The sequence below is a fragment of the Harpia harpyja genome, chromosome 14 (genome assembly GCF_026419915.1).
Source record: "Harpia harpyja isolate bHarHar1 chromosome 14, bHarHar1 primary haplotype, whole genome shotgun sequence".
NCBI classification, from domain to species: domain Eukaryota; kingdom Metazoa; phylum Chordata; class Aves; order Accipitriformes; family Accipitridae; genus Harpia; species Harpia harpyja.
The window spans coordinates 28,938,324-28,964,371 of record NC_068953.1 but is presented as its reverse complement, the minus strand read 5'-3'; the positions used below and the strand labels follow the sequence as shown (position 1 = coordinate 28,964,371).

At 41.2% G+C, this 26,048-nt stretch overlaps 1 protein-coding gene across 1 annotated transcript in view; it reads right to left on the bottom strand.

Annotated features, from left to right (window-relative positions):
- Nucleotides 1–1,175: 1,175 nt before the first annotated feature.
- The window catches only part of TNFAIP8L3 (TNF alpha induced protein 8 like 3), a 49,429-nt gene continuing 24,556 nt past the window's right edge, over nt 1,176–26,048 (bottom strand). Inside the window, exon 2 of the mRNA XM_052808821.1 lies at nt 1,176–4,264. Coding sequence (XP_052664781.1) covers nt 3,702–4,264 — 563 coding nt within the window. The 3' untranslated portion in view covers nt 1,176–3,701. The remainder of the gene's footprint in view (nt 4,265–26,048) is intronic.

Sequence of the window (26,048 nt, the reverse complement as noted above, 5' to 3'; positions counted from 1 at the left end):
TCCAGTTAAGACTTGCTTTTGCATTTTTGTTGCTCTGATAAGAGTTGATTGTGCTTTACCTCTTGGTTCTCTTCAGGGTCAGCTATTTATATGCCTTTCTGTGAGAACGTTTCTCTAACACAACTAAGATTACATGTTCAGTGCAATGTGCTGTTCTGTGGTACATGTATAATTTCATTACGATGCCCAAAGTGGTCGCTCCCTTGGGAGTTTCTTGAACATTAACATTTTTCTCTTTAACTTGATATAATAAAGTTGGCAGTGATGAAGCAAAGAATATTGTGTCCTGCCATGGTATGATTCATAAAATTAACCTGACAGCAGTGTTTTACCAGCAGTGTGGCTCGAAACATCACTTACGAAGATTGCCTTAAACTTTTATTTTAAGGTAGTTGGCAGTTTTCTCTTTGTGCCAATCTTTAATTGCTTCCAGTATAATTGCTATGTGAGTTGTCTGCAAATCCTGAGCTCTTTCAGCCAAAACTGTTTGCCTTTTCTGGGAATAAGGATAGGAGAATATATGCTTGCTGTTGCTAAAACATTCTAGCATAGGTTCTAGCATCTCCATGTTTAGGGCAGGGATTTGGAATCTGTCAGAGATGTGTCTTCTGTCTAACTTAAATCACTTTTAGCTAAACTGAGCTAAATATGTCATGGAAAACTTGCAAGAAGGTGCTTTGTAGAGAGCTAGCATGTTACATCTGCTCTGGCCCTGACTCAGGCTGCTTGTGTATGTTCTAGGCACTGCTCAGGCTGAGCCTGAGGAGAGGCTGGTACCTGAAGGTAAGAAGCCTGTGCTATTTCCTCCACATGGCTTGTGAGGGAGTTTTCTGAGCCTGGTGACTGAACTGCGCTAGTAAACACATTGAGTCCTGTCATTTGTTAGCTCAAGTGCTTGAGAACTTTGTGGAAAATCAGAAGTTTCATTTGCTGCTGACGCATGTTTGTGTTGCCTGTGTGTGATGCAACAGGAATGTGGATTTCCAGTTTTCTTTTAAACCTTTAAACTGTCTATCTACCTACCTCTTGCCTTCACAAAATCTGGTCATGAAAGAGCATTAAGGTTGCAGAAGTTGAAGGTGACAAAACTTAGGTTACATGAATTCCCTCCTCTTACTGCTTAATTTCAGTTTACATTGGATGGTAGAATAAATAAATCAAAAGGAAACAAAAAGGGCAGTAATCACACATTTTTAATCCACAAATATGATAATACATCATATAGTTAAGGTGACCTGAACATTGCCCATATTTTAGCAATGTTATTACATACCAAGCTACAAGTACAAAAGTAAACAATGAATATACAGGATATGCAAGTATGAGAAATACTTGAAAACACTCTCTTTCCTTAAGGCTACTCAGATTTATAAATAAAGCAACAGATGTTCAGCTGGTGTGTCTAAAATACCAGAATCTGAATATTGATACTTGCAACACACAAAAAGAAAGTCACAGATACAGGATATCCCTTTCCTTTGGACACCTTGAATGTTGAACAATCTCTCTTTTTCTGGCTTTAAAAAAAGAACTTAAATTTGTTTGCCACAAGTGAAACAAACACGTAAAATCTGACGTGTGCACTGGGACAGGAGTATTGGATACAATAAATACTGTTCAAAAGCATTAATTGACAAGTACGTGCTTGGAAAAAATGCAGCTAATGGTGCATGTAAATATGGCTCTGCGAATGGATGAACTTGCAACCCCAAATGTTGGCATTTATTACTGTGCGGTGTTGCAAAGGAATTGTCCACTTTCATTGCTACTAAATATACTTTTTATGGTTAAAGGAAATACCTGGGGAAAATTTACATTGTTACGAACTGCTCTGCTAAAGTCTTGTGCTGCCATTTTTACTGTGCTCCAAAATGAGTTCCCTGGGAACAGATAGAAGTCCATCTAGCACAACCCAAGTGTATACCTCATATGGGTATGTGTATTCTCAACTGTATAAAGGTGTGATAGTCAAAATTGTTGTTGCAAGAGATAAAATACAGTTATTCTGCGGTGAAGAAAGGCAGAATAATAAAATTTTGAGCAGTTTTCTCTACCCCCATTGTATTTAAGAGTTTAAATGAGAAACATAAAGTTTTCTTATCCTGAAGTAATGAGTGATCAGCACTGGACGTTTTCCTTAGAGAGGAATGGCTTTCAAATATATATTTTCTTGCTTTGTCAATTTTCAAGTACATGCATCTCTGTATTATAATATACGTGATATGGAAGGTGTTACCTCCAGATAATGGGATTGTCTGCTATCTGTGTCAACTAAAAGGAGGTGGTAGATGATACTGAAGTGTCAGTAGGTAGAGGTGAGTCTGGAGGATAAGACGTAGAGGGCAGGGAGAGGAGAGATTTCCAAACATACTTCTTTTCCTTAGGGTCAGTCAGCACCTGCCCAGCTGCAAGATTCTGCAGGTGGCACGCTGGTGTATCTGCTCTGTTCCTGTTCTCCCTTAATGCTAACAAAACTGTACAGAAACCAGTATTTCTTTGCAAAATATTTTCAGTTTGAAGACATCAGTATATTTTGTTTAAAAAAAGAAAGAAAAAAGTCACTGAAAACATTCCGAACAAAAAATCATTGATGAAGCTCACCAGAGTCATTAAGACTGTTCTTTTAAGACCACTGTGGATATACTACACTTGGATGGCACTGCAAGCATAGTGGATGGGGTAGCTTTTTTTATCACCTCTGTTTTACTGTAGGAACAAATTAACATCATGGACATGTTAAACCGAGAGTTTTATCTAGGCTGAATATTTTGAGGTTGGGGGTTGTAAGCGTCACTTTGTTGCTCCATTGGTGTCTTAGTCATGCTTCTCTTCACAACTGCAATTTCAAAATCTTCACAAAGAGTATTTTGTTCTGTCAGGCAAAACAGTAAGAGCACAAACAGCAGCACAACCTTCAGCCTAAACTTGTCTGATTTTACCGAATACACAAACCCTGAGAGTGGGGAACCTAATGTACTACTTTATCTAGTTTTCTGGCTACCTTTGAGCTCGAAGCGCTGAGCTGCTTTTCAAAATTAAAATGAAACCTTCTCTCTGTTATTAGCAGGTATAAAACTAAACTCTAATGAAAATATTGCTTCATAGAGCAGTTCTTTAAATTTTCTCCTACTTCTACTCTGTATTATTTGTTATTCCCCTATTAGACATAAATACCATGTAAAATCAGAGATGCCTTCTCATATTGATTCCTGATCCTTTTGAAAGGAGTGAGCTTAATCCATTACAGCCCTACTTTCTGTCTAAGCTTTTTCAGTTAGCGTGGAAATGATAAAAACATACGCACCAAGGGCCTGGGTGTAAATTCCATGCGTTGCTCTTTTGCCTTCACCTGTCTATTTTTACATAGCCATGCGTTTGAATTTACTTTCTTTTCACGTGTTCAGCCTTGAACACAAAGCTAGTAAGATCATGGTGTATAGCACTCTGTTCCCGAACAATATATATCAGCAGCCTTGTTCTCTCTGCTCCTTGGAGAAAACTGAATTATCTGAACAAAACATTAAAATTGATAGCTTTCTGATTTAAGTTTTCTACTTCATCATGAGCCTGGTGAGCACTTTCTGGCCCCTGTTGGAGACTGTAGTAAGAGACTGGTGGGAAGGAAGCTCGCTTGTTCACCGTGGCTCATGAAGGGTTCTAGAGAGAAGTTTTTGGTTGGCTTCTTATTTTTGAGCGTAGTTTCAAAGGACCTTCTCATCAAGAAGTTTGTTGATGCCATCGCAGATCTTTTTGAGGTATGGCCGACAATCCCCATCAAGACTGTAAAGGGCGGTTAGAAATTCCACATCTGCAAAGTGATTGAAGACATGGTTGATGCGCCCGTGGGATCTCGGTGTCAGGTGTCGATCTACTAGTTCGTGCACAAGGTCTTTACATTCATTCAGAAGTTCTGCAAGAACATTTCTGTCAAAAGTGTATTCTACCTCGTAGAAACTGACAATCGTCATGGCAGTTTGGTTCAGCTTCTTCCTGAACTTGTCTACGATTTCCAGCTCTTCTTGGTTGAACTGATTGTTTCGATAGAGGATCCCGATTTTTATTGCCACTTTAATCAGGTCTTTCATAATTTTATGGGCTTCCTTTTTGTTTCTTGTGTGTTCCTTTGTTACTTTGTACAGCTCATCGAAGATTTCACTGCTTGTGTCGTCGATTAGCATGTTAGCCATGGTTTTGGTTGCCATTTTACTCAGGATCTTTTTCTGGGCTTGCAGTGCAAGATTCTTAGAACTGAAGCAGTCGGGACCTGTTTTGGAATAGCAGAGAAGAGGGAAAATGTTAATTTTATTTGGTGAATAATTTTCACAGTCAGTTAAGAAAAGTAGTACATGTGTGCTTAACTGAGACATTACATGGATCACTGCTCATTACATATAGTCATAACTGCAGTAACAGGAACACTTCCAGCACTGTATTTCCAGGTATCCTTGGGGTCTCAGACATTCATTTTTCAGGTCTTACTGTCACTGAGGTTTTTTGCTTACAAATTAAGAACAGAATATTCTGGTAGGGGATATCTATGCTCGTTCTTTACTAGTATTTTAATTTTGAAGGTCAATATTAAAGCTTTCTTGGCAGAGAGATCCGTTGAGATACTGTAGTCGAAATAATACATAAGCTATCAGAGACAAGCAAAATGAGATACGGACAAATAAATACATGAACCTGAAAGAGTTACGCTTTTGGTCATTAGGAGGCACTGTTGTTCCACTGTTAGACGAAGCAGCATCTCAGATAAAGGCTAGTAAAGCAGATTCATAAGTGTGGATTTATTTGCTTTAATCTCTACTAATGATATCTTTCCCATTTGTTAGCAATTTGCAAAATTATAGAATGTGATTTTTGTAAAACGTTGGTGCTTCAGTGCTTGTGGTTCCTGCCAGATGAAAATACCTGAGCTATTTCTTCTACATTTATCAAGGAAATATCTCAGATTTTTTATCTTTTACCCATCTGTGCAAGTTTCACTCAGCATAACACCTGAGCATGTGGCTACTCCTGCTGGACTTTATCCAGTGAGCTTCTATAATTATTGGTAGAGATTAATTTGACCTTCTTCTGTTTTTCCCATTTATGTTGGTTTTTAACTGACCCGATATGGACAAAGTAAAGGAAACGGAAAGATTTCATATGAAGTAATCATGCAGTTTAATACTAGGGTAGTGAAGTCTCTGTTGCATCAAAGGGCATTTTATCCCTGTAGCCAAACGGTCATGAGTGTGCGTATACTCGGGCTTACAGCCAGCGAGGTGAGTGCTGAGCGCCGGCAGAGTGGCCTCTTTGGTAAGAGACACCTTCTTTGCCTTCCCTTCACAACTCCTCTTGACATTTGCTCACGCAAAGAAGATAGATGCCTGTCTTTCCCTGCCAGCTGGGGACCTCGCTCTGCTCACAGGGAGACCAGAGCCTTGGCTGGTGCAAGGGCGATCGAGGTAACCGTGTCCTTCACCAGCTGCTGGGAAATCAAACCACTAAGAGATTAAAAATAACAGTAAAAACCAAAGCTTCCACTGCCGAGTTGATTTTGAAGCCTGAGTGGGTCTTGGGCTGGTTGGGTGAGCTCCAGAGGCCCTTTCTAGCCTTCAGCACACAAACGCCGTCACCCCGCTGCGCAGCCGTCATCTGTCCGTGTCTGCGGTGCGGTCTGACCCGCGGCCTCGCTCGCGCTGCCGTGGGTTCACCGCAGCCTCTCCTTCCTCCCCATGCTCCCTACGTCCTCGTCCGAGGAAAAAGGGGTGCTGGGTGCCAGGGCTCGCTTTGAATAAGCAACACTCTGAATTTAAACAGTCTTCTGTTTAAATCCTGTTTTTCAAGTTAGCTAGAATATTAAAGTTGTCATCCTTCTTTGTGTGCTACAGCTGTACTACTGAGCAATATGAAAGAGTAACATTTAATTTCAACTGAACTACCACCTGGAAAAAATAATTCAATGTGCTTAAAAGAATTGCTTGTCATTTGGAGAGAAAACTGTGGGGCTGAGCTGCTGACTGGAGGAAATAGAAAAACTGATTTAATCTAGAAATGATAAAACCAGGATGAAAGCATTCTTTCACTTAGTAGTACATGGGTATATAAATAGTATCCATGATGAATAATTCTGTGCATTTGACACAGTAAAATGGAAGATTAATATTACTGTCTCTTTCTGTAGTAAGTGTTTGCTATTAATGAAGTGGATGTAGTTCTTCAGTATCTGTTTTGATCAAAAACTGAAAATAATTGTGGATTTCTAGAATATGAATTTTACTAATGTTCATGACACTTTAGCCTCTGCGTCATTTTCACCAGGTGAGAACCTAGCTGGCTCCCGCTGTGCTTAGCTCCACTGCAGGGAGAGCTTTGCAGAGCCGTTGCAATTCTGCAGCTCGAAGCAAAGCCGGCAGTTGTGGCGCGCAGAAAGAGGTGGCTAGCAAAGTACCGCATGCTCCAGTGCACGTCCCATGTCTTTGGTACGCCAGTGCATCTGCGGGACAGCCAGAACCAGCACAACCATCAGCACACAAGCATGCAGGTGCCCTCCCATCTATATGATTTCTGGGAGACAAAATTTGATGCTAAATTAGCACGTAAAAGCTTCCAATAAGCTTCTCAGATGTGAGGTTTGTCTGGCACAAAGAAAAAAAAAAAAAAAGTGGTTCAGGGGTATGTTCCTGTATTCAAAGTCCTGGCTCTCATCCACAAAACTGAACAGAGTTGATCTTCAAAGATGGATTTCTTCCCCTGTGACACCTCAAATGACGGTAACACAGCTCCTAGCAAAAGGTACAAGCTATGCAAAGGGCAGCGCAGCCAGAGAGCATCAGGCTGAGTTCAACTGAATGTTAAGGCTGGAGCGTTTTTCCAGGGCAAGTTCCAAGTGTGGGATCTGCTATGTAACAGCATGAGACTGAGCTCCTTCTCATCTTTCTAAGAGTAAAACAAAATAAAGAAATCTGTTATTACATGGGAGCTACTCAACTTTTCTCTAGAAGCTGTATTCCCTGTTCTTCTATCATTTCCTTTACCAGGCCTTAATGCTATATCCTCCGCTTCCTCTTGTACCTCTTGCTCTCCTCTGCTCAAACCAGGACCCCAGTTTCACACCTCCTATCCCTGCTGTGGCCCCCTTCACCACGTCGTGCTCCTGTCTCTCCAGCCTGTCTCACCATGGCATCTCTAATCTAGCACCTAAGCCATGCCAGCCATGAGTGCTCAGAGCCCTCAAAAACCAGGCACATTCAAATACTCTGTGCACACTCCTTCCATGATTCTTGCTGCTCTGTGTACTGTAAAATCTGTAATAGCTGGTAATTAGCTTCACCACCGTGACTGCCGTGCGCTCTCTCCCGGTCAACTGTACCAAGCAGACAAGGCTGCGGTGGGGAAGGGTAGTACTTGGTGGGGACACAGCACAAGCTTGTGCATACCGTGGTGCTCTATGTTAAATACAGAAGCTGCAGCCTGCTGCCGTGGTTCCTCCACCACGTTGGGAAACTGCTGAGAAGCTCAGGGAGGAGGATGCCTGGTGCACCCCAGCTGCACTAGCAAGCTGCCAACCTGGACGCCGGGATCGGCACTCTGCAGAGCCCCAGCCCGTGGTCTCCAGCTGCCCAAGCGCCCGCTGGTGGGGTCGGACGACGTGCGCGCGATGAGGAGGAGGTAGATAACAGTCATCAACCCGTTTGTGCAGCCTAGACGATGGCGTGGGGTCTGTTTGCAATGGGCTATGCTCAGCTTTGCTTAAATTCAGGGTGTGCAGTTTTACAGCGGCATATCCTGGAAGGAGTGAGAGAGACTGCTCGGATTGATTATTTGGATCCCTGGCTCCAAAATCACGTAGTGCTCAGACACCAAGGTGATGCCTTGCCTTTCAAAGATCACAAGTTGTTAGCCACATGATTAAATTCAGGCTTTCATGGGAACTGCAGGTTTACTCTGGCAGTCTTTTCTCACTGCAGCACATTGCTCGTTACACAAAATACCTCGTCGCCTCCCACATACAGCAATTCTATTTTCTGCTTTCTTTCATACAGCAAAACAAATCAGCAACAACATTATAGATGCTATTAGCTTTCAGGAACATTACACCAAAGCTAAAAATGAAAAAGCAACCTCCAAGCGTACTGCTTTGCTGGGTAATGATTAGCTTCCATTATAGAAAGTCTGACATCTTAGTTTTTACTTAAGTTAAAGACCAGTTCTGCCTTCAGATCTGCTCTCTCCCTCTCTGTCTTCTAGAGACTTGCGTATGAAAAAAGCCCCTTGTGATGGGATTGATCCCACAGCAATCTTCCATCCTTCAAAAAGTGCAACTCCTCAGCCTGTATTTCCACAGCTGTGATACCCGAGGGGGGAATGGCACACGCCCAGCTGCAGGCAGGGCGAAGGGGAGAGGCTCCCAGCACCCGGGCAGTCCTGCGGTCAGGATGCTACACCACTCCCCACCAGCGACAGCCCAGCTTCTGGCACACAGTGCTGAACATGACAAAGATGTCTCGCATCCACTAGACTTAATAACAGGATTGCTTAATAACAGAGTTGCTTAATAATAGAAGCGTGGAAAAAGTTTGGCAACTCTAGAGAGCGGATGTAAGAGTTTTAGATCTTACGAGGTTTTGAGACTAAAATGTAAGAGCATCTGTAATAGTCTCGAAATATTTTGATTCCAGATGGCTGTACGAAGTACAAAATGGTTAGAACTAAATGCTCAGCAATACTATTTTCATGTAAATATCCATTCAGCCACTCTGTACAAAACCCACGGCAGAACCAGTGAACCAGAACATGCTCCCACTATGCCCAGGAGAGAGCATGGTGGACGTTTTCTGAAAGCAATTACACAGACGTGGAAACACCCCCCCCCGAGCACGTGAATCCATTTCCCTACCAGTTAGCCACTTCTTAGTCTAAAGCCTTAACAAAGTTTTGCAGCCAAGATATCTTCTCTCCTGGCAAACAGCTGAAAGACTTGTTGAAGTGAGCTATGGAGGGAGTGCTGCTTCACAGGTAAAAATGGAGAGAGTAGGAGTTAATCTGAAGAGTTTCTGTGGAGTTCATCCAGTGGATTTTTAATTGTAGCAGGCTTCCTTGGAGAGAAGGGGTAAAAAGCAATTTCTTTGGTTTTGTCACACCTGTGGAGTTACATCTGACGCTGGGAGTTGTTACTGTAGTGTCTGCTGCAGCTTGTACTAGGAAATCTATTACCTCAACCATTGACTTCACCTGGTCTCAAGTGAGTCACGCTTGGAGCTGTGTGCCTTATCTCCCACTTACACTGTGAGTACAATCCCACCTCCCGGCATTTGGTGGTGGGCTGTGTTTTCAAGCTACTGCCAAGCAGTGTACGTGTGGAGTGGGCTCCTGCAGCCTGGCAGGAATGGGAGGTGATGGGAATCAGAAAAGGTCCCTGCATCTGTGCTCCAGCTGCACCGTAAGTAAGCAAAGGGCTGAATCTTAACTGAACAAGAGGGAAATACACAGGAAAGGAAAGATGATGAAGAAGCTGAAATATTTTTAATACTCCTGAATCCTCAATTTTCAAATGCAGTGCAGCCTCTGCAGCAAAAGACAGGCTTCGAGGAGTCAGCAATGCTGCTGGAAATGTGGGCATCCCTCCAGCTGCTAGCAGTTGCTCAGGCTTGTGGGAGATGGGCTAAGCCAAGGGACAGGCACCCTCTCAGAGTCTGCTGCAGTATGAGATAGTTGGGTTGTGAAAATTGTTGTAGGAATGTGCTGTTTTAATGATTTGTGTGACCCAGTTTGAATGCACCTGTGTATTTTAACCTGCCCCTGAGCCTGGAGAGTCTGGGAATGCCAACGAGAAGGAATGAGGCAGCTGTACCATAAAGCGCTTGCAGGGAGTTGAGCAGTGGATATATGAATGGTTAATCCAGTGTTGCTGCTGGTGTTGATAATTTACCGGGCTGGCAGCTTGTTTCATTATAGCCTGGAGTTACCTGTAATGTCTCTTTTTCTTGACATAAAGAGTTAAGAAAGCAAAAATAACTTTTGAGGAAAATAAAAGCAGGGAGTTTTATTAAGCTGTTATGTAAAGCTATAAGGACAAGAAAAAGCTAGTGCAGATTTGGAAAGGAGAATGTAGAAAAACAATAAAAGAAATCTAGTTGCTTAATTTGCAGCATTCAGGCAAAATGTTTAGAGGTAACGAGCTGCAAACTTGTGTGTTTTATTTATCCTTTAAGTATCACTTACATGCTATAAGATCGATTAGGAAAGTGAACCGCAGAACTCAGGATTTCAAAATAGCTCTAAAAGCAGACAGGAAAAAAAGTCCACTAAAAGCACTTCTCCCATAGTATTTTAGTGCTGAGCAGCCAGGGAGCTAGCTGTAAGTGCGTGTATTACTCTTGGACAGCTACAGGATCACTGCAGAAGAAACATTCAGTGTTTCCAATAACTTTAAGCCAAGAAATCCAATAGACCAGATGGAATATATCAGCTTTCAGGGAGGGCCAATTTAAACATGTGTAAGCACCAGGGGCCCAGCGCTCAAACTTTTAACGCTTCTAAATTGTTACTATGAACATAAAAGGGTTGCTCATTTCCGTAGTGGAACAGGAGATTACAGACTGATAATTATATGATCCTGGGAGAATGTACTCGTATGCAAATGTCTGGAGGCACAACTTGGACATGCTGGAAATGGTAGCAACAGCCCTTTACAGAGGGAACATGACTGAATGGGGAAAAAAAAAAAAAAAAAGACCATTTTTCCTTTTGGTGCTTTATACAAGCAGCAATCATATTGCAAAAAAGTACTGTCTGGGAATCTAGCAACTGGAGATTCCTAATGATAGTCTTATTTCAGCAGCTGGCTTGTATTTGGCATTTACTTTACTAAGAATGTATTGTGTTGCTACATACTGGAGTGTGCCTTTCAATACCTGGCAGAGGTGGTGGTAGGCTGGGGAGCCCCTTCTGTAAAGAGAAGAGGAGCAATGCAGAACGAGTAGTTAAACTGTTGTCCTTGTCTCGGTAATGCCTCCAGAGAGGATGTCCAGGGGGAGAGGAGCTCAGCTGCAGTTTCCATCAGCTCTGTTGGAGTTGCCAAGAAAGGGGCTGGCTAAGCTTTTCTCCTGCTACCTCCGGTAGCTGGCTGGGAATTGCACTACACCACTGTATTCTTCTCCCGTGTCTAAAAGCAGTAGCTGGGAAGTGGTGTCTGGATAACAGGACTGTCCTGTGGCTGAAACTGGCCCACGGTGTGGAAACCTTCACAACAGCTCCCTTGATTATACAGCACAGCTGACACGGTGCTGTGATCTTGTATGGCTGCTATTTGACATTACAAATGAGACATTACTCTCAGTCATATCCTGAAAACTTGCATCCAGCTTGTGAGAGAGGAAACCCCTCCCTGACAAAAAGGTTCAGTGAGGATCATCTCCGTGCATTGTGTCCCTGTGCCACAAACCAAACAGCGGTACCAGGCAGCAACAGCTTTGCTAACGACCCAGCCCTGGGGTCTAGCTTGCCAAGTACGAGCTTGGCACACGCAAGCAGCAAAGTCACCTCTCTGAAAGTGGCTACTAAAGCTCTTAATTTTTTTTTAATCTGGTAACACAGATCAGAACCAAAACCTAAACCAGGCTGCAGCACAGGGAAGGGTATCTTTGAAGACTGACTTTCAAGAGTTCGGTTTAAGCTTTGCACCTCCCATGTTGTAGCATGCAGGGAAGCTCTGCCAAGGCAGCAAACGCTTCTGGTTAACTTTTGGCAATTGGTGGCGAGTGTAAACAATGCCGAGCTTGCTTACACAGCACCCTGAGGTACACACACAGAGTATGAACAAGGCTTTGCTCTTATCCGAAAGTGCTCAGGTGTTACAGAAATGAGTAAGTCTGTCTGCCAGCAGTGATAGTAAACTACTATGGTGTTTGGGGTTTTTTAAACTTTACTGTACAACTAAAAGAGGTTTTGATAAACTGACCATTGTATTTTATAAACAGGTTTAAAGTCTTTCAATGTCAGCTCATTTTGTTGATAGCAAGTGCAAAATACATGGAAAGGACAACATCCCTACCCCAGAAAATGCTGTTTTAACGCCGCCTGACACCACAAGACAAAATGCTTGCACGCTGACAGCAAAGGGAGGTATTTGCAATAGATTGAGTCATAATAGACCAAGGCATTGCCTGGGCTGATCTTTAGGGAATGGCAATGCAGGAGGATTGGTTGCTATCTGTTGCAATGACCTATTGATCCTGTTCCTGTATTTTGAGACAGATATTTAGGATTTTATTAGTGGGGTTTTCTTTAACTGCTAGCTTTGGTCAAAAAAAGTCTTAGAGTGGAGAGGCATGCTGACATATCCAAAACACCACAGCAGGATCTTAGGTAAGCATGGATAGCTCACAAAACCCAGCAGGTAACACTTAGGTGGCAATAAGGGACATCTTGAATTAGTTAGGATTTTTTGGCCTTCGAACTGCTAGTGATTTTTTTAATTTTTTTTTTTTGTATGCTATATAGCAAATCCTGGACAGTAACTGTTGAACAGTTTAACTTTAGTCTCTGAAACGTTTTGTGATTAGTCTCTTTTGTCTTCTCCACAACTACCACATTTCTTACACCTTCCTTTTAAAGACACTGCATATAAAAATAAGGTATCATGGTGACTATGTAGCAAAAATATCTAATTAGACAAATAATTATTATCTCTATAGGAAAATTATGCTTCTCTTAATGTCTGGCTATGTAATTTTCACAACAGGACAGTAATGAGTTCTTTGATCTGTGCTAAGGAACTGTTTATTGCTTAGATGGGACAGAGTCTCTGGGGGAGCATCAGGCATATAATGAATGATAAACCAATTATCTTGTTAAGGAAAAAAGCCTCATAGGCTTCTTTAAAAGGATTCAACCATCACATTCTTCCACACAAAAGTAATAATTATCTAGAAAAGAAAGGATTTTCTTGCCAAAGTATTATTTGCCACTGAGACTCTTTTAAGCCATGAGAAACCTCTGAGGATCTTGCAGCTACCCTGTTTTTATCCAGATGCAATTATTGTAGCAACTTCTCTTTGTAGATGACCTGTAGAACTTGCTTGCAGTGTTACTTTATGATCGGTTTCCAAACTGGTAGATTCTGTTCTAAGCAAAAACTCAGAAGAGGAAAAAAAAATATTCCAAGCACTGAGTAATAGAAAATCCAGTCTGTGTTATCTAAGCATGGGGGATATAGCCATGCATCCTGGATGTCAGCAGCTAGAATCGCCTCACTTGAAGCTGCTGAGGCTTTCTGTTTTCAGTACACACAGTCTTTCTTGCTCCGGGAATGTAGTAACAACTCAGTCTCTTCCCTTGCCTCTTCGAAACAAATCACCCCTCCCCAGACCACACGGACAGAGAAAACAGAGCCAGGACAGCGAGTATACAACTATATGGCAGGTGCTTTCCACCTGTTGATACCTGTGCTTTAGTATTCACTCGCAGCAACCCAGAAGCAAATCTCCTGGTTCAACCTCTGCCTATGTTTTTCTGGTGTAGATGAGGGATTTGGTGCCTGGAAAAGAAAAAGCAGCTATGCCCTTTTTCTGATGTTTGAATGTTTGAACACTGTGACACTCACAACAGATCTTGGGGGATCGGAGTCCAGTTTCATGAATGACTTGGATTCTTGGCCAGGATGTATAAGCGTTTCTGTGTATTCTTTCATGCCTTCCTCTGGTAGGGTGAGGGGAGGAGGAGAACTATGGAGGCATTTGTGCTTTTGTGGGCTTGGTGCTTGGCAATTACCACAGTCATCACTCCTGGTTAACAGGAGGTGCAAATTTCCCTGTGCTTCTGTAGCTCAAATGCTTTCTGTTTCTTCCACAGAAGTCTCTTTAGCATGCAGAAGCCAGTCTTTCCCAATAGGAACATAATAATATGCTGTTAGTAAAGCAAGGCCTGGCAGTATCAGCCCTAAAACATTAAACAAGGCCTCTGTGCAATATGTGTACTTTAAACAGATAAAGTGCAGCTAAGAAACAGGCTGTTGGGGGGTACTGGTTCGCTGATTTCCCCCCCCCCCCCCATTTCTCATCTCCTCAGGAAGAAAATTCTGAGGGTTTATTTTTGTGCCTTGAAGTTGCTTGTTGTTGCAGTACACTGCCCTTTCTCCAGAGATATAATGTCCTTGCCTTTTACATAGAGTAATGCTATTTTCGACTCTAATATATTAAGAATGGCATGAAAAATAACTACGTCTGCGCTCTAGGGATGTACAAAATTCCATGAGAAAGCAAGCAATCAGGACCCCAAGGATAGCTGGTCCAAAGATGCTGTGAAACTCCAAGATGGCATTTCTCTGTAGCTTAATGTGAGGCTGAAAGCAAATGGGGGGAAAAGTATTTCTGCTAAACCAGGTCAAGGTGAAAAAACTTCCAAAACAGGCTGCAGCTGCAGAAGGCGTCAAGCTGCTGCTGACCAAGTGGGCTCCCCAGCTGCACCAGGCTGAGCTCTGCCACATCCAGAGGGAGAGGATGGGGGTCAGCAGCTCCAGCACCGCATCCCTGCAGAATTACACCAGTAACTCTGCAGAGCATACGGTTCTTTTCACCATCCTCCAGCACGCTGTTCAGGTTCACCCAAACCAGCCCACCTTGTCCCACAGAAGGGGAGTGACTGGAAGCAAAATTGCAATTCACTCTTGTTGTCTGTTTTTTGTCTTGTTTTTTAAAAACAAACCCCCCCCGCTGCCAATACTACTTAGCCTTCTTTGCTTGAAATGCTTTGAGTACCCTGACAACAGTGCAAGTGCAGGATGGGTAGGGATAACACCGAACAGCGTGTGCGTGCAAATGAGACGAGGCCAAGGGAAGTGGGGGGGTGGAGGGGAAAGGCAGGCTGTTTAAGCTCGGAATTGATTTCAGTTAATGGCACCTGTGTATCTGGTGAGGGAGATTTTTTTTATGAACACCATGTGCTATTGTTTTACTACCTTGGTATTTGGTTGTTTGACCACTAGGTTTTGAATTAAGAAGGTGATGGATAGAAGGGGAATAAAATAATGCAGAGATCAGATGCATCTGGAAAAACATACTGTGGGTCCCTAAACAGAACACCAGAGGAGCTGTTAATTTTCGCAATTAACTCCAGCCATGTTTCCAAGCTCTGTTTAAACAAGAGAAGAAAGTCAAATGAGGGGAAGATGAAGAGGACAGTAGTGGCAAGAAGTGTCTGACAGCAGGTAACTTTCGAAGTCAGGAGCAGACACTCTAGAGTGATCACAATATATTTAAAACTGTTAAGAAAAGAAAATTTAATTCACCTTATGCATAGACTATTTATTGTCTCATTTTTATTCTTTGCTTATGTGCTTTGGGGGAGTCAATTAATTAAAAGAAAGACATATTTTGAAGATGCTGGTTAGTGCTTACAAATCAGCTACTAGTCACAGGGCTGTGGAAGATGAGGGCTTACAGGTTATAACATGTTTGGACCTGCTCTTTGGGAGTCAACAAACAGGCACAGCTATGGCTATAATACAGCTGAACAGTAGGACCATGACCTGACTGTCACTAAAGAAAACAAAGGATGCCAAACCTGCTGCAACATGAGGGCTCCATAGGGGCATAAGGGAGTTTAAAGTGTGCCTTATCCTGTGACTGATTAGTGTTCTTAAACAAACAAACCAACCAACCCCCAAAACCAACAAAACACCCCCCCCCCTTAAAAAAACCAAACCAAAACTCTTGATAGAACAGACTCTGCAGGTGTCTAAGTTGATTACTAAAGAAATGTTCTTCTGAACTCTCAACCTGAGTCATGCCTAGCTATAATATTTTGTATGTCCCAGCATCATTACTTACAAGGTACGTGGGTGCTACCTATGTCTGTGTATTTGTAACGGTTTTCATTCCCTCCATGAATGCAAAGGCCTAGATTTGTAAAGGCACCTAACGGATCACTAAGTGCAGTCCAAAATTTTAATTCCTAGTCTAAGAATATTTGGGAGGGAAAAAAGGACTACAAAAAATCTGGAAGAGTTACTGTAACTTGTGAAGTCTTGGGGTAAAGAAGATGCTCCCGATTAATTCACCACTTGCCATCCTAGTGACCTTCCTTCTGCCTACTGGCTGCAGAGCATCCCTTGCTCTCTTCGCCCCATGTCCTTCTGCCCCCGCGCGCAGTGCCTCCACACGTAGCCACGCGCTGCGTTCTGCTCTGTGCCCTGCTGCAGGGTGGGGAGACTATCAGCTTTTCTGACCCAGCTTTTAAACTATTACATTTCAGTTACCATAATAGGTCACAGGATACAGGTCCGTGCTCTGCCCGCACAAACGTGGCAGTGAGAATTTCATTGCCATTTGAAGCAGACAGTTTTGTTTCGCCCAGCTCCAATTAGCTGATGCTTTGTGCTGCAGCTTTATAACACCGCAGCAGTACCAGATGGAAATGTTGCTTGTGCAAGTCCATAAAAGACCTGAGGGCATCCTCCCTTTCTGAGTAAGAGCTGCTGATAATATCAGTGTCTGAATGGTGCCTGCTCTGGTTTCTTTTAACTCATTTGAAGTAATTTTTTTTTCCCCACTAAAAGTTTAAAGATTTCTTTAGAGACTTCTAATAGACAATCCCACTATGGCCTTGCTGAAAAAAACCTGTTTGCTGTTTGATTATACCCATCAGAATTTCCATTGTAGAATCCATCTTCAATGAGTTCAATGGTATACTTATAAATGAACCAATGGTGTTACAAGTTTAAAATAATAATAATTTTTTTCTATTTTAAATGTCACCTGCTTATCCTGGCTGACAATCGAATGAGTAAATTCCTTTTCCTTGTAGTTTAGGGTTTTCTTCCCTTCTTCAACAAAGAACAGATTAAGCACGTGCTATACTGAAATAGCTGCCCATGCACAAACACTGGTGCTCTGCATACCTTTACAAGAAAAATCTAAACTGAACACGTCAATACTGTTGATCCAGGGTGAAATCAATGTCTTGTTTTCAGTCTGAAAGTGCTAGAAAACTATTTCTTAACAACAGCAAAGCTGAAACTGAAAAGGCAAAAAAGATGAATACTTAGAGTATGCTTATGCCTGTTTACTGTTGTTCCCAAAAGAGGACAACAAAACTAGACGAGTCTCCATTTACTTCTTGTTTTAAACAATGCTTTACTGTTTGCCTGGTTATTTAAAAAAAAAAAAAAAAAAAAGACAACTTTTGATTTTTACACTTGCAGAATATTAGGCTGTGTGGAATCCTTGACTTTTTTTTTTTTTTTCTCCCTGCTTCTCCCCCCTGCCTCTAGAGAAGGATTAGCTGCCGGGGAGATGGCCAACCCAGATTCTAAATGGAAAACTCTTGACCAAAGGAAAAATTAATGCTGGTCAGTGCAGCTGGGATTCATCATGCTCTCCATCTCTTAGAAGTTTTTGTGCATCTGATTGGGGATTTATTGGTAGGAAGAAAGCAGATGTTGCCTCATGCCTCAGATGTGATCTATAACCCTGTTTTCCTTTAAGATGAAGCCTGATTTGGACTTTAATATATCCTTTGGGTGATCTGCTCTGCAATGCTCATCTGCAGTGTCAGGTCAAGCATCCAATCAAGACAGTCAAGCATCTGATCAAGATGCACAGAATACTAAGAAAGGAATATGTGATGGCTTCCACCCCTGTGAAAAAAATCCTGAGGTTATACTGGAAAAAAGGGAGGAGAAACTAGACTACAAATGATGGTTTCCTTGTTATGGGTTTAAACTAAAGTGCTAAGCATGGTGTCAATACTTTCACAGCGATGTAACTGACCCAAGTAGCATAAATAATATCTTACAGTCAAAGCTCCTGTAGAGGATAAATGCTAATGAAGATAATCTGGTTTTGTACTTTTATGTTGTTCATTGTGACTATACATATTGCAAAACATATCATGGCAGGAGGAATATCCTGATAACAGGGATGCTTTCTCTGTCATCAGGGAGTCTCTAATAACAGTTTAACAGCAGTAGCTGTAACCACCCATGGTGTAGAAGTTCACTCTAAGTGCAACTCTTTGTTTCAGGAAAGCAGAAATGGAAAAGATGTTGGAAAAGTACTGAAATGGCCAAGATAGTTCTTAGGAGGTCTGTTTCATTATTCTGAGGCATGTGAGTAACAGCAGTGTGTTGTGGTTTTTCTTTTTTTTTTAATATATATATATATGTATGTATCCTCATTATATGATACTGTAGCTATATGGAGTCAGGATTGAATTTGCAGAGGAAAAATCAAAAAACCACTGCCTTTATGTTACCTAAAGAAAACCCTGAAAGGATAAGCCTCAACGATAAACACAGATAAGCACAATGTGCCATCCCCCATGAGGTTTCAATTCTGTGAAATCTCTGAGTACATATGTACTGAGTTTATCTGTGCTGATACCTACACATGTACTGAAAGCATCTGTCTGAATATCCAGGATAATGCAGAAATGCTATCTCTGAATACAGCAGTAACAACAGTCTGTAGAGAGAGACTCCACATGAACTGAATCAGGCCCACCCTGATATTAAGAGAAAGAAATGTAGCACAGCCCACATGCTGTTATCATCTCGCTGTTTCAGATGCCAGCAAAACCGCTGCCTTTATATCTGGTTAATGGTAATAGAGTAATAGACAGTTCCACAGTTCTGCTAAAAAACTGTGCTTCGGAACAAAAATTCATTCCACCAAAACAACTGCTGCTTCTGAAGGTAATTTGGTAAATTTTGCAGTTTCTTAATCTTAAGCATGAATTTTTAGAGTGTCTATGGTACGTGCAGAAGAAACAGAACCACCAGCATGCTACTTTTCCTTCCAGAGCCATTCTAAGCATAGGCAGCTTCTCAAGGCTGATCAAGAAAGTTTCCGAAGGTGAGTTTAGACCCATCTTATCTCTCCTGGATTGGACGTGGTATTCAAAGAGTGAATACCCCTTCCTCAGATAGTCTAGCAGTTGCCTGAAGGGAAACACTGCTTAGTTTCCTCCTACTGCTTTTTACGACTCAGTAAATCTTTCTTTCCTACAGAGCTAATCTTGCATTTCTTAGCCCTGCTCTAAGGGTCTCCTGGGTTCGGTGCTCTTTCTGCCTGAAGAAGCATGGCAAAACCTACTTCTTGCTCAGCTCTCACCAGTCCTGTAGGAACAAACTGGATTCTGCCCAATCTCGTGTTTCCCATTCAACTTTTTCTACAACGAAGAAAAACGTTAATTCCTTTCTTGAAAAGGGACTTGAACAGTTCTGGTCTGTACTGCTGCTGTGTATGCGCAATCCACCCAAGGGGACTTTGTCAGGTAGGGATGGACCAGACCACCTGGACCCCAATTCTGATGACTGGTCCAATTCCCTTTAGCAGGAGGGTCTAACAATCCCTATCATATGCTTGTCTAGAGAAATAAGACTACTATGCTCATGCATTTTTTTTAGGGTTCAACTTTTCCTGAAACAACATCTATCTGTAGTTCCTGCTCCGTGCTCCTGCAGCTGTCATAGCACAACCCAGGGACATTCACATCTAATTACATAAACGACGAGCAGAAAGCAAGCACTGCTGCAGAGCGCCTTCAATCAAATGATCAAACCTTTGTATGCTTTTAAATGGAGACTGGAGCCTTAAAAAGGAATGACTGTATACTTGTTGTTCATTACTATTATTTCATATACCAAAATAATTTCAAGAGTTTCCTATGGGTTTGCACCACAAAGCCTAGAGAAGGATAATCCAGTGTTTGTGTTCGGAACATAGGTATTGCTATATTGCTCATAGGGAATAAACTGTTTGCAGGAACATTTAAATAAATTCTATCATCAGGTTGAATGATACTCTAAAATAAATTATTTAACTTTTACTAACAGTCATTATTAATTTAAGGAAACTTCCCAGGATGATTTAAGTCAAAAGAGAGAAAGTTTGCAGTCCTCCCTGTAGAGACATAGCACATTACATACTCGACATGAAAGGTCTGGAAGAGGAGCCCTTTTGTTTATTCTTATTTTACTTTAATTAATGCTAATTTGAGCTGCTAGTGTTATGTTATTAAGCCCTATGCTACAATATATTTGAAGCTTCCCTTGGCAAATAACTGAGCAGAAATGTAACTCAGCTGACCTCACCTTAGTGGAGTTGTTTTTGCTGCCAAACTCAAGAGCTGGCATGCTTTTTTTTTTTTTTCTTTTTTCCTTTTCCCCACCCAAGTCTATTTGAATGGTTTCTTTTGCAGCAATCTGTTCTCTTCCTCTGGGCCTGACGGTGTTGCTGAGGACCCCTTGGCACAGTGCTAACTCCTCAGGCCTCCCTTTGCCTTTGGGGTGAACTTCCTCACCTGCGTTTCCGCAGCTTCTGGCAGCATTGGGCCCTCCCTAGCTCCAGGTCTCAAGATGGGTTGTAGGAGCGATGCTACCGGCATCTCCCCATCAGTCAGCTGTCTGTCTGTCCTTTCTCTAAGCCTAAAGCCTGAAGAGGATTTACCACTCGCTGCTTTTCAATACTCTCTCCCCAAATATTATATACTCTCACGCTTACAGAGAGAACACATGCAGAAGCTTTACCCTTCCAGCATGCTTAGCAACCATTCCCCCAATGCAAAATACGCTTATGATAAAATCGCATTTTCTTCCAGCAAATGGGCACCCCAGTGAGCCTCTCAGACTATCTTCCCACTACATGAACTCTCATTAAGTGCAGCCCAGTGGTGCTAGTGTAATGTTGCATCAGTGGACACTTATTTGACTTTAATATACGCAGAAATCTATTGTGGAAAGCTTTTACCAAAGAAATAAAACTCTAAAGGCCAGAACTCTGTCTCTTACATAGTGATTTAGTGCCTAGAAATCCAAGCAGTGCGTTAGAACTTGCAAGATTTCTGACAAATGGGAACAGTGGGTTAAAAAAACCAAGTCAGCTGTCATTGCCAACATTGTGGTCCCATGTTCATGCTCGTGGTTGGCTGATGTATTTTCTTCCTGCAATTCACACAAAGGATACATCCTAAGACAGTAACTGAAGAGAGATTTGTATCCAGTGACTTTTGGTTGAGTGAGAATATTAGTGCTATAAACCCAAGCCTATAAATGTGATGACACGCCACAAGAATTATTCAGGACAGCACTGATTTTCTTAAACTAGGTAGTTGTAATAATTATACTGCTTTGTAAAGTGGTCAAATGGAAGCTGGTAAATTTCATTAACATTGTGATGGGTATGGTCTGTAAAATTCTAGAGGTGCTTGACAATTCTACAGCTGTCTGCTTTATTCTAGAATAAAAACCAGATGAACACCATAAAAGCAATGTAGCATATTTCAATATTTTAAAAGTGTACACTTGAATGTCTTCATTTGGATATGCCTGTAATGGCTTCTTTTAGTGTCATTTAACTACTTTATTTTACACATAAAAGTTCTTTATTTTAAAAAGTAAACATTATCTAATACCTATGTATTGATAGAAGAATCAATGAAACTATAGGCATTTGGAGGCAGCTCTCTCCTTTGTTTTCTTTCAAAAGAGAAATTTACAAAAATTGAAATAAGTGGCCAAGATGTTGTGGTAAGAAAAAGTTATCTAGACATATGCTCAGATAAACTGCAGAAAACAAATTATTTAAAGAAAATACTTGCCCTTTTTTTCTTTATAAAGGTAAAGAAAATGCTACCTTGTGGAGGAGCATTTGCTGTATGAGGATCTGCCTCTGAAATACCTGTAGATCCTAAGGTTGCATATGAACAAGGAGATTTAGGACATGATTCTACCTCCTTTTGCATAGATCAGAAGTCTTTTGCTATATTCAGTGTTTCATGAAAGAAAGTCTTTACTGATATCAGTGATAATGGCCTAAACTGGTAAAATCATGATGTCATGTATGAAGACAGGGAGATTATTTTTTCAAAGACACTTCCCTACTTTCCATGATGTAGTTAGCTTTGACTCCAACCATTTCCATCCAAGAGTGACTTAATACCCAGCAGGTGCGCTTTACCTAATTCTTTTAAAGGGACCTCACTATTTAAAGGGGACATATTCCAATCAACTGTATTTTTTTGAGATTCCCTGCATCATGTTTCTCAGACTGTATCGTCTCTGTACAGGTTATCTGGTGTTATTGTTCTAATTTCCCACAGCTACCAGCGGATAACCATGCATTGCATGGTGGCTACTGCCTGAATTAATGTCCTGAATTCAAAAGGTATTCATTCTTTCTCATCTCCAGACTGGGGACTGGATCAGTAAATGCAGAGAAGGACTATTTTCTGATTTCTTTTAGTTATGTTTATTTTTCACTATGACAACTTCTCAAACAGAAAACAAGCTGAAATCTTAGAGTGTCTGTTCTTGCCTCATTCCTCTTTTTTTTTTTCCATAAAATAATTATGCAATTCATCCGGAATATGGGAATATAAATTACTTGTGTCGATGGCTAGATTTAGGAGTGACTTTTAATGGCATTATCTTTGCTTTAGCTTCAGAAACAAAGAGGCAAAGGTCACCAAAGCAGTAAATGAAACAACAGCTTCAGAGATAGGAATGGAGAAATGTGTGCAGTGAATAACTAAAAAACCCCAAAGTTTTGAAATATTATAGGCTACTTCTACCAAGCTCTCATGGTTTATAAGATCTCTGGAACTCTTAGTTCTATGTTATTTCTTGGCTGTCATTCTCATCACATATGCTAGTTAATGTGTTTTGGTTAAATGTGGGCAACTATAGTCACACTCTGTTCTTCAAGTCCTGCTTGTGTAATCTTTTCCCCTTTCTTTGCTATACAAGAAAAAAGGACTTTCGTCTTCAAATAAAAACCCGTGCCAAAACCAGTTTAGACCTCTGACAATGTCTAGTATGGTCTAAGTGATAAGGGTATATTTCTATAAAACGTTGATTTTATTTATTTTCCCAGTTGTTTGTAGGTATTCATTTGACCTGGAAAATCTACCACACATCTCTACTTGGGTGAGGAAAGATTAGATGGAGAGTGCTGAAAAACACATAGCGCATTAACTTGCTCTTTGCTGTTTAATAGACATTTTGCATTGCATTAATAGCAGCATCTCCTCTTCTGTTCATCCCCTTTGCAAAACATACCTGGTTTATTTCCTTCAGCGTCAAAGGTGCAAGCTAAATGGACTCTTCCTTCCTCCCTCACTTCTACAAGGTAATGTTCTTTCAGATATCTTGGTTTATAGTAATCATTCAGGAGACACACAAACACTCCCTTGCTCTCCTTCCTGCTTCAGGACAGGTTTCTCTGTGTGCTGCTCAGTATGCTAGCAGCAGTGGTGCAGAGGTGGAAACTGTTCATCAAACACGGGACTACAATTATGACACTGCAGCTTCAGCTCCTCTTGCTGTAGGAATGAGTTGTGCTATCGCTCTAGGGGCCAAGGAAAGTTAGTGTGGCCAAGGACTGCTTTGGGTAATACTTGTTAAGCAGGTAAGTACAGGGCAGTATGAGGTTTCTCAATGAGGTATCTTTCGTAAAAGAAGGTACCTTTCATAAGGACCTCCTTATGTCCTTTAAGCACTGCTTTCTTGGCTTCCTCAGGTAAGATACAATGGCTGCACGAACTCTAACAAATGGGGCATTCTCTGCACTTTTGTACCTTCGGAGCACTGACACAGCAAAGGAGCCATTTCCTTTACTGGGAAGTAATCCGTACAGGAATGTCAGCATGGGAAACAGACTCATAGATGCAACCCTTGGGATAACATGGAAGTAAAGCACCAAATTCAGAAGGGTCGTCGCTTCCCTTTCACAACTACGTTTTTCTTTCTCACGCGGTATAGAGTGTGGTATTTTCCAGCAAAAGTGTTTTGTAATCATAGCAATTCCCAAAGCGTCAGTTAGTTTTAATTGCTGCCTTTTCCTGTGTTGTTGGACTTGCAGCTTCAGATGGCCACTGTTGGCTCAATGTTTCAGACTTAATGTTTACTTGGGGAAGGGAAAATGCTTAGCTAAATTTTATGGTAACAGACGTGTTTATGTGGAGCCTTTAAATGATTCAGTGGAAAACGTTTCCTCTGATTCCTTGCAGAATTTGCAACATTACATTGCAGCACAGCTCATGAATGAGTTCCAGAGAGTAAAGCTGTTTGGTCTGCTTTCCCTAATTGAGATGTACAGAAATGACCTGAATGATCTAAGTGGTAAGTGGAGCAAAGTAACGCTTTTGAAGTCCTAACTAACTGCGAGAGGTTAGCAAGACCAGCAAAGCCACCTCCATGTAAAAATATAAAATCCTTATCCTTTGAACAGTTACAATAATGAGCCTATTCTACTCGGTTAGTCCTGACTAACCCACTGAAGTGGGAAGAAAATGAATGAAAAACCGTTTCTTTCTCCATTGCCAGAGAACAGCTCTCAAAACGGCGCTTTTCAGCGGTACCCTGATTAGAATGGCTGGCGGCTCGGGGGACTCCCAGTTGCCAGCCTTGGCACCTTGCTGATTTTCAGCACTATTTGTTACTTTTTTTAAACCCAAAGCAAGTTGAAACTAATCAAAACACGCTTCTTTAACAGCCAGGGATTTCACAGCCAAGCCCTGCTGAAACTTACTCATGTAAATAGCTTTGTCATTTTATATGGTATGTTGTGAGTAAAATGAACAGACCTTAGTGTGAAATTAAATTTAAAAAATCTTGACACCCCCCCCCCATCTTTCCAAATACATCCTAAATTTTTGCCCATGCTAAGGTAATCCTGTTCATGCAATCTAATGTTTAATAGCCATACTGAATAATATTCCAAAGATGAGTCAGAGTGTTGCTGAAATTTGCACTGAAGTCATAGAAAAACATAACCCCTGAATCAAAAAGAATTTGTGGTCTTTCTTGTATCTCCTGTCCCAAGGTACACATCCAGCCTCTGAAACTCTTTGCTCTTCTTTAAAATAAGAAGCTAAATCCTCTGGTGTACACTGATAAACCGGTACAGTTCTATACTAAGCGAGGGAGCACTCCCCTCATCAGATTTATTTTTAATAGGTTGACTGAGGAACAATAATCATTCTGGACCTAAAGAGACTTTAAGACTCAACAAATATTATGGCTGTATCTACTTATGCAATTGAGAACAGGGAAATTCATAAATTATGGGCTATCCCTAGCATTAATATAAGCTAGAAATGTCATTATTTAGCTATTTTGATGGAAAATGTTGACTGGTTGAAATATTGTTGGAAATACATGTATTTTTTATAAAATTCCGTATGATTTCCTGTCAATCTCCCAGGTTGTCAGACAGCCCTTTCTTCCTGTGTCTGCCATTTGCATTAGCTTTGCTGCATAGATTTTGGCTGAAAAAGTGAGTTGTTCCTGTTGTGCAATAGGGAATCCAGCGCTCTGCTCCTCTTCAAACTAACAGAGCTGATATTGACCTTGCTCTTGTAGACTCAGTGTCCTTTTGGAAAAAAAAACCAAAAAACCCCAAACCAAAACAAAAAAACCTCACAGCAAAAACCTGTGTGTGTGTGTATATATATATATATATATATGCATAAATATGTATATACACACACATATATTTAAATTTTCTCAGGAAATTTTTCATTCTTAATGAGAACACAGCACCACTAGATTTTGCTAGTCTTTCAGCAGTGTAAAGACTGCCTGTTAATCAGGTCTAATCTTGCATACACTTATGTAGATTTCCCTAATGATATTGTAATTTCATCTCTGTGACACCATAGGACTGACAGTAATAATTGCTTCAGCATTTGTTATTACCTGCTGTCCAAAGTCTTTGTCATTTTGTAGGATACCAAATGCATTCACTGGGATACGCTACTTCTAAAATATACAACGGAAAAATTATTGTTGTCATAAAATGTTCTAAATGTATGAAGCACAAAGGGAACAGTCCTATTTCTCATAAACTCTGCAGGATTAAATCACATACTTTGGGAGCACTGTTGCTTATTAAGAAATTATTTATGAGTTGAATTATATCACTTCTAAATATATAAAGAGTTGGGATGGCTTCCAACAATTACTAAAGAAGCCAGCCGAGTGATGCTTTCCAATTAAATCAGGCTGACCTTTTTTTTTTTTTTTTTTTTAAACTTCCCAGCGTCCTGTGTTTGTTCATCTG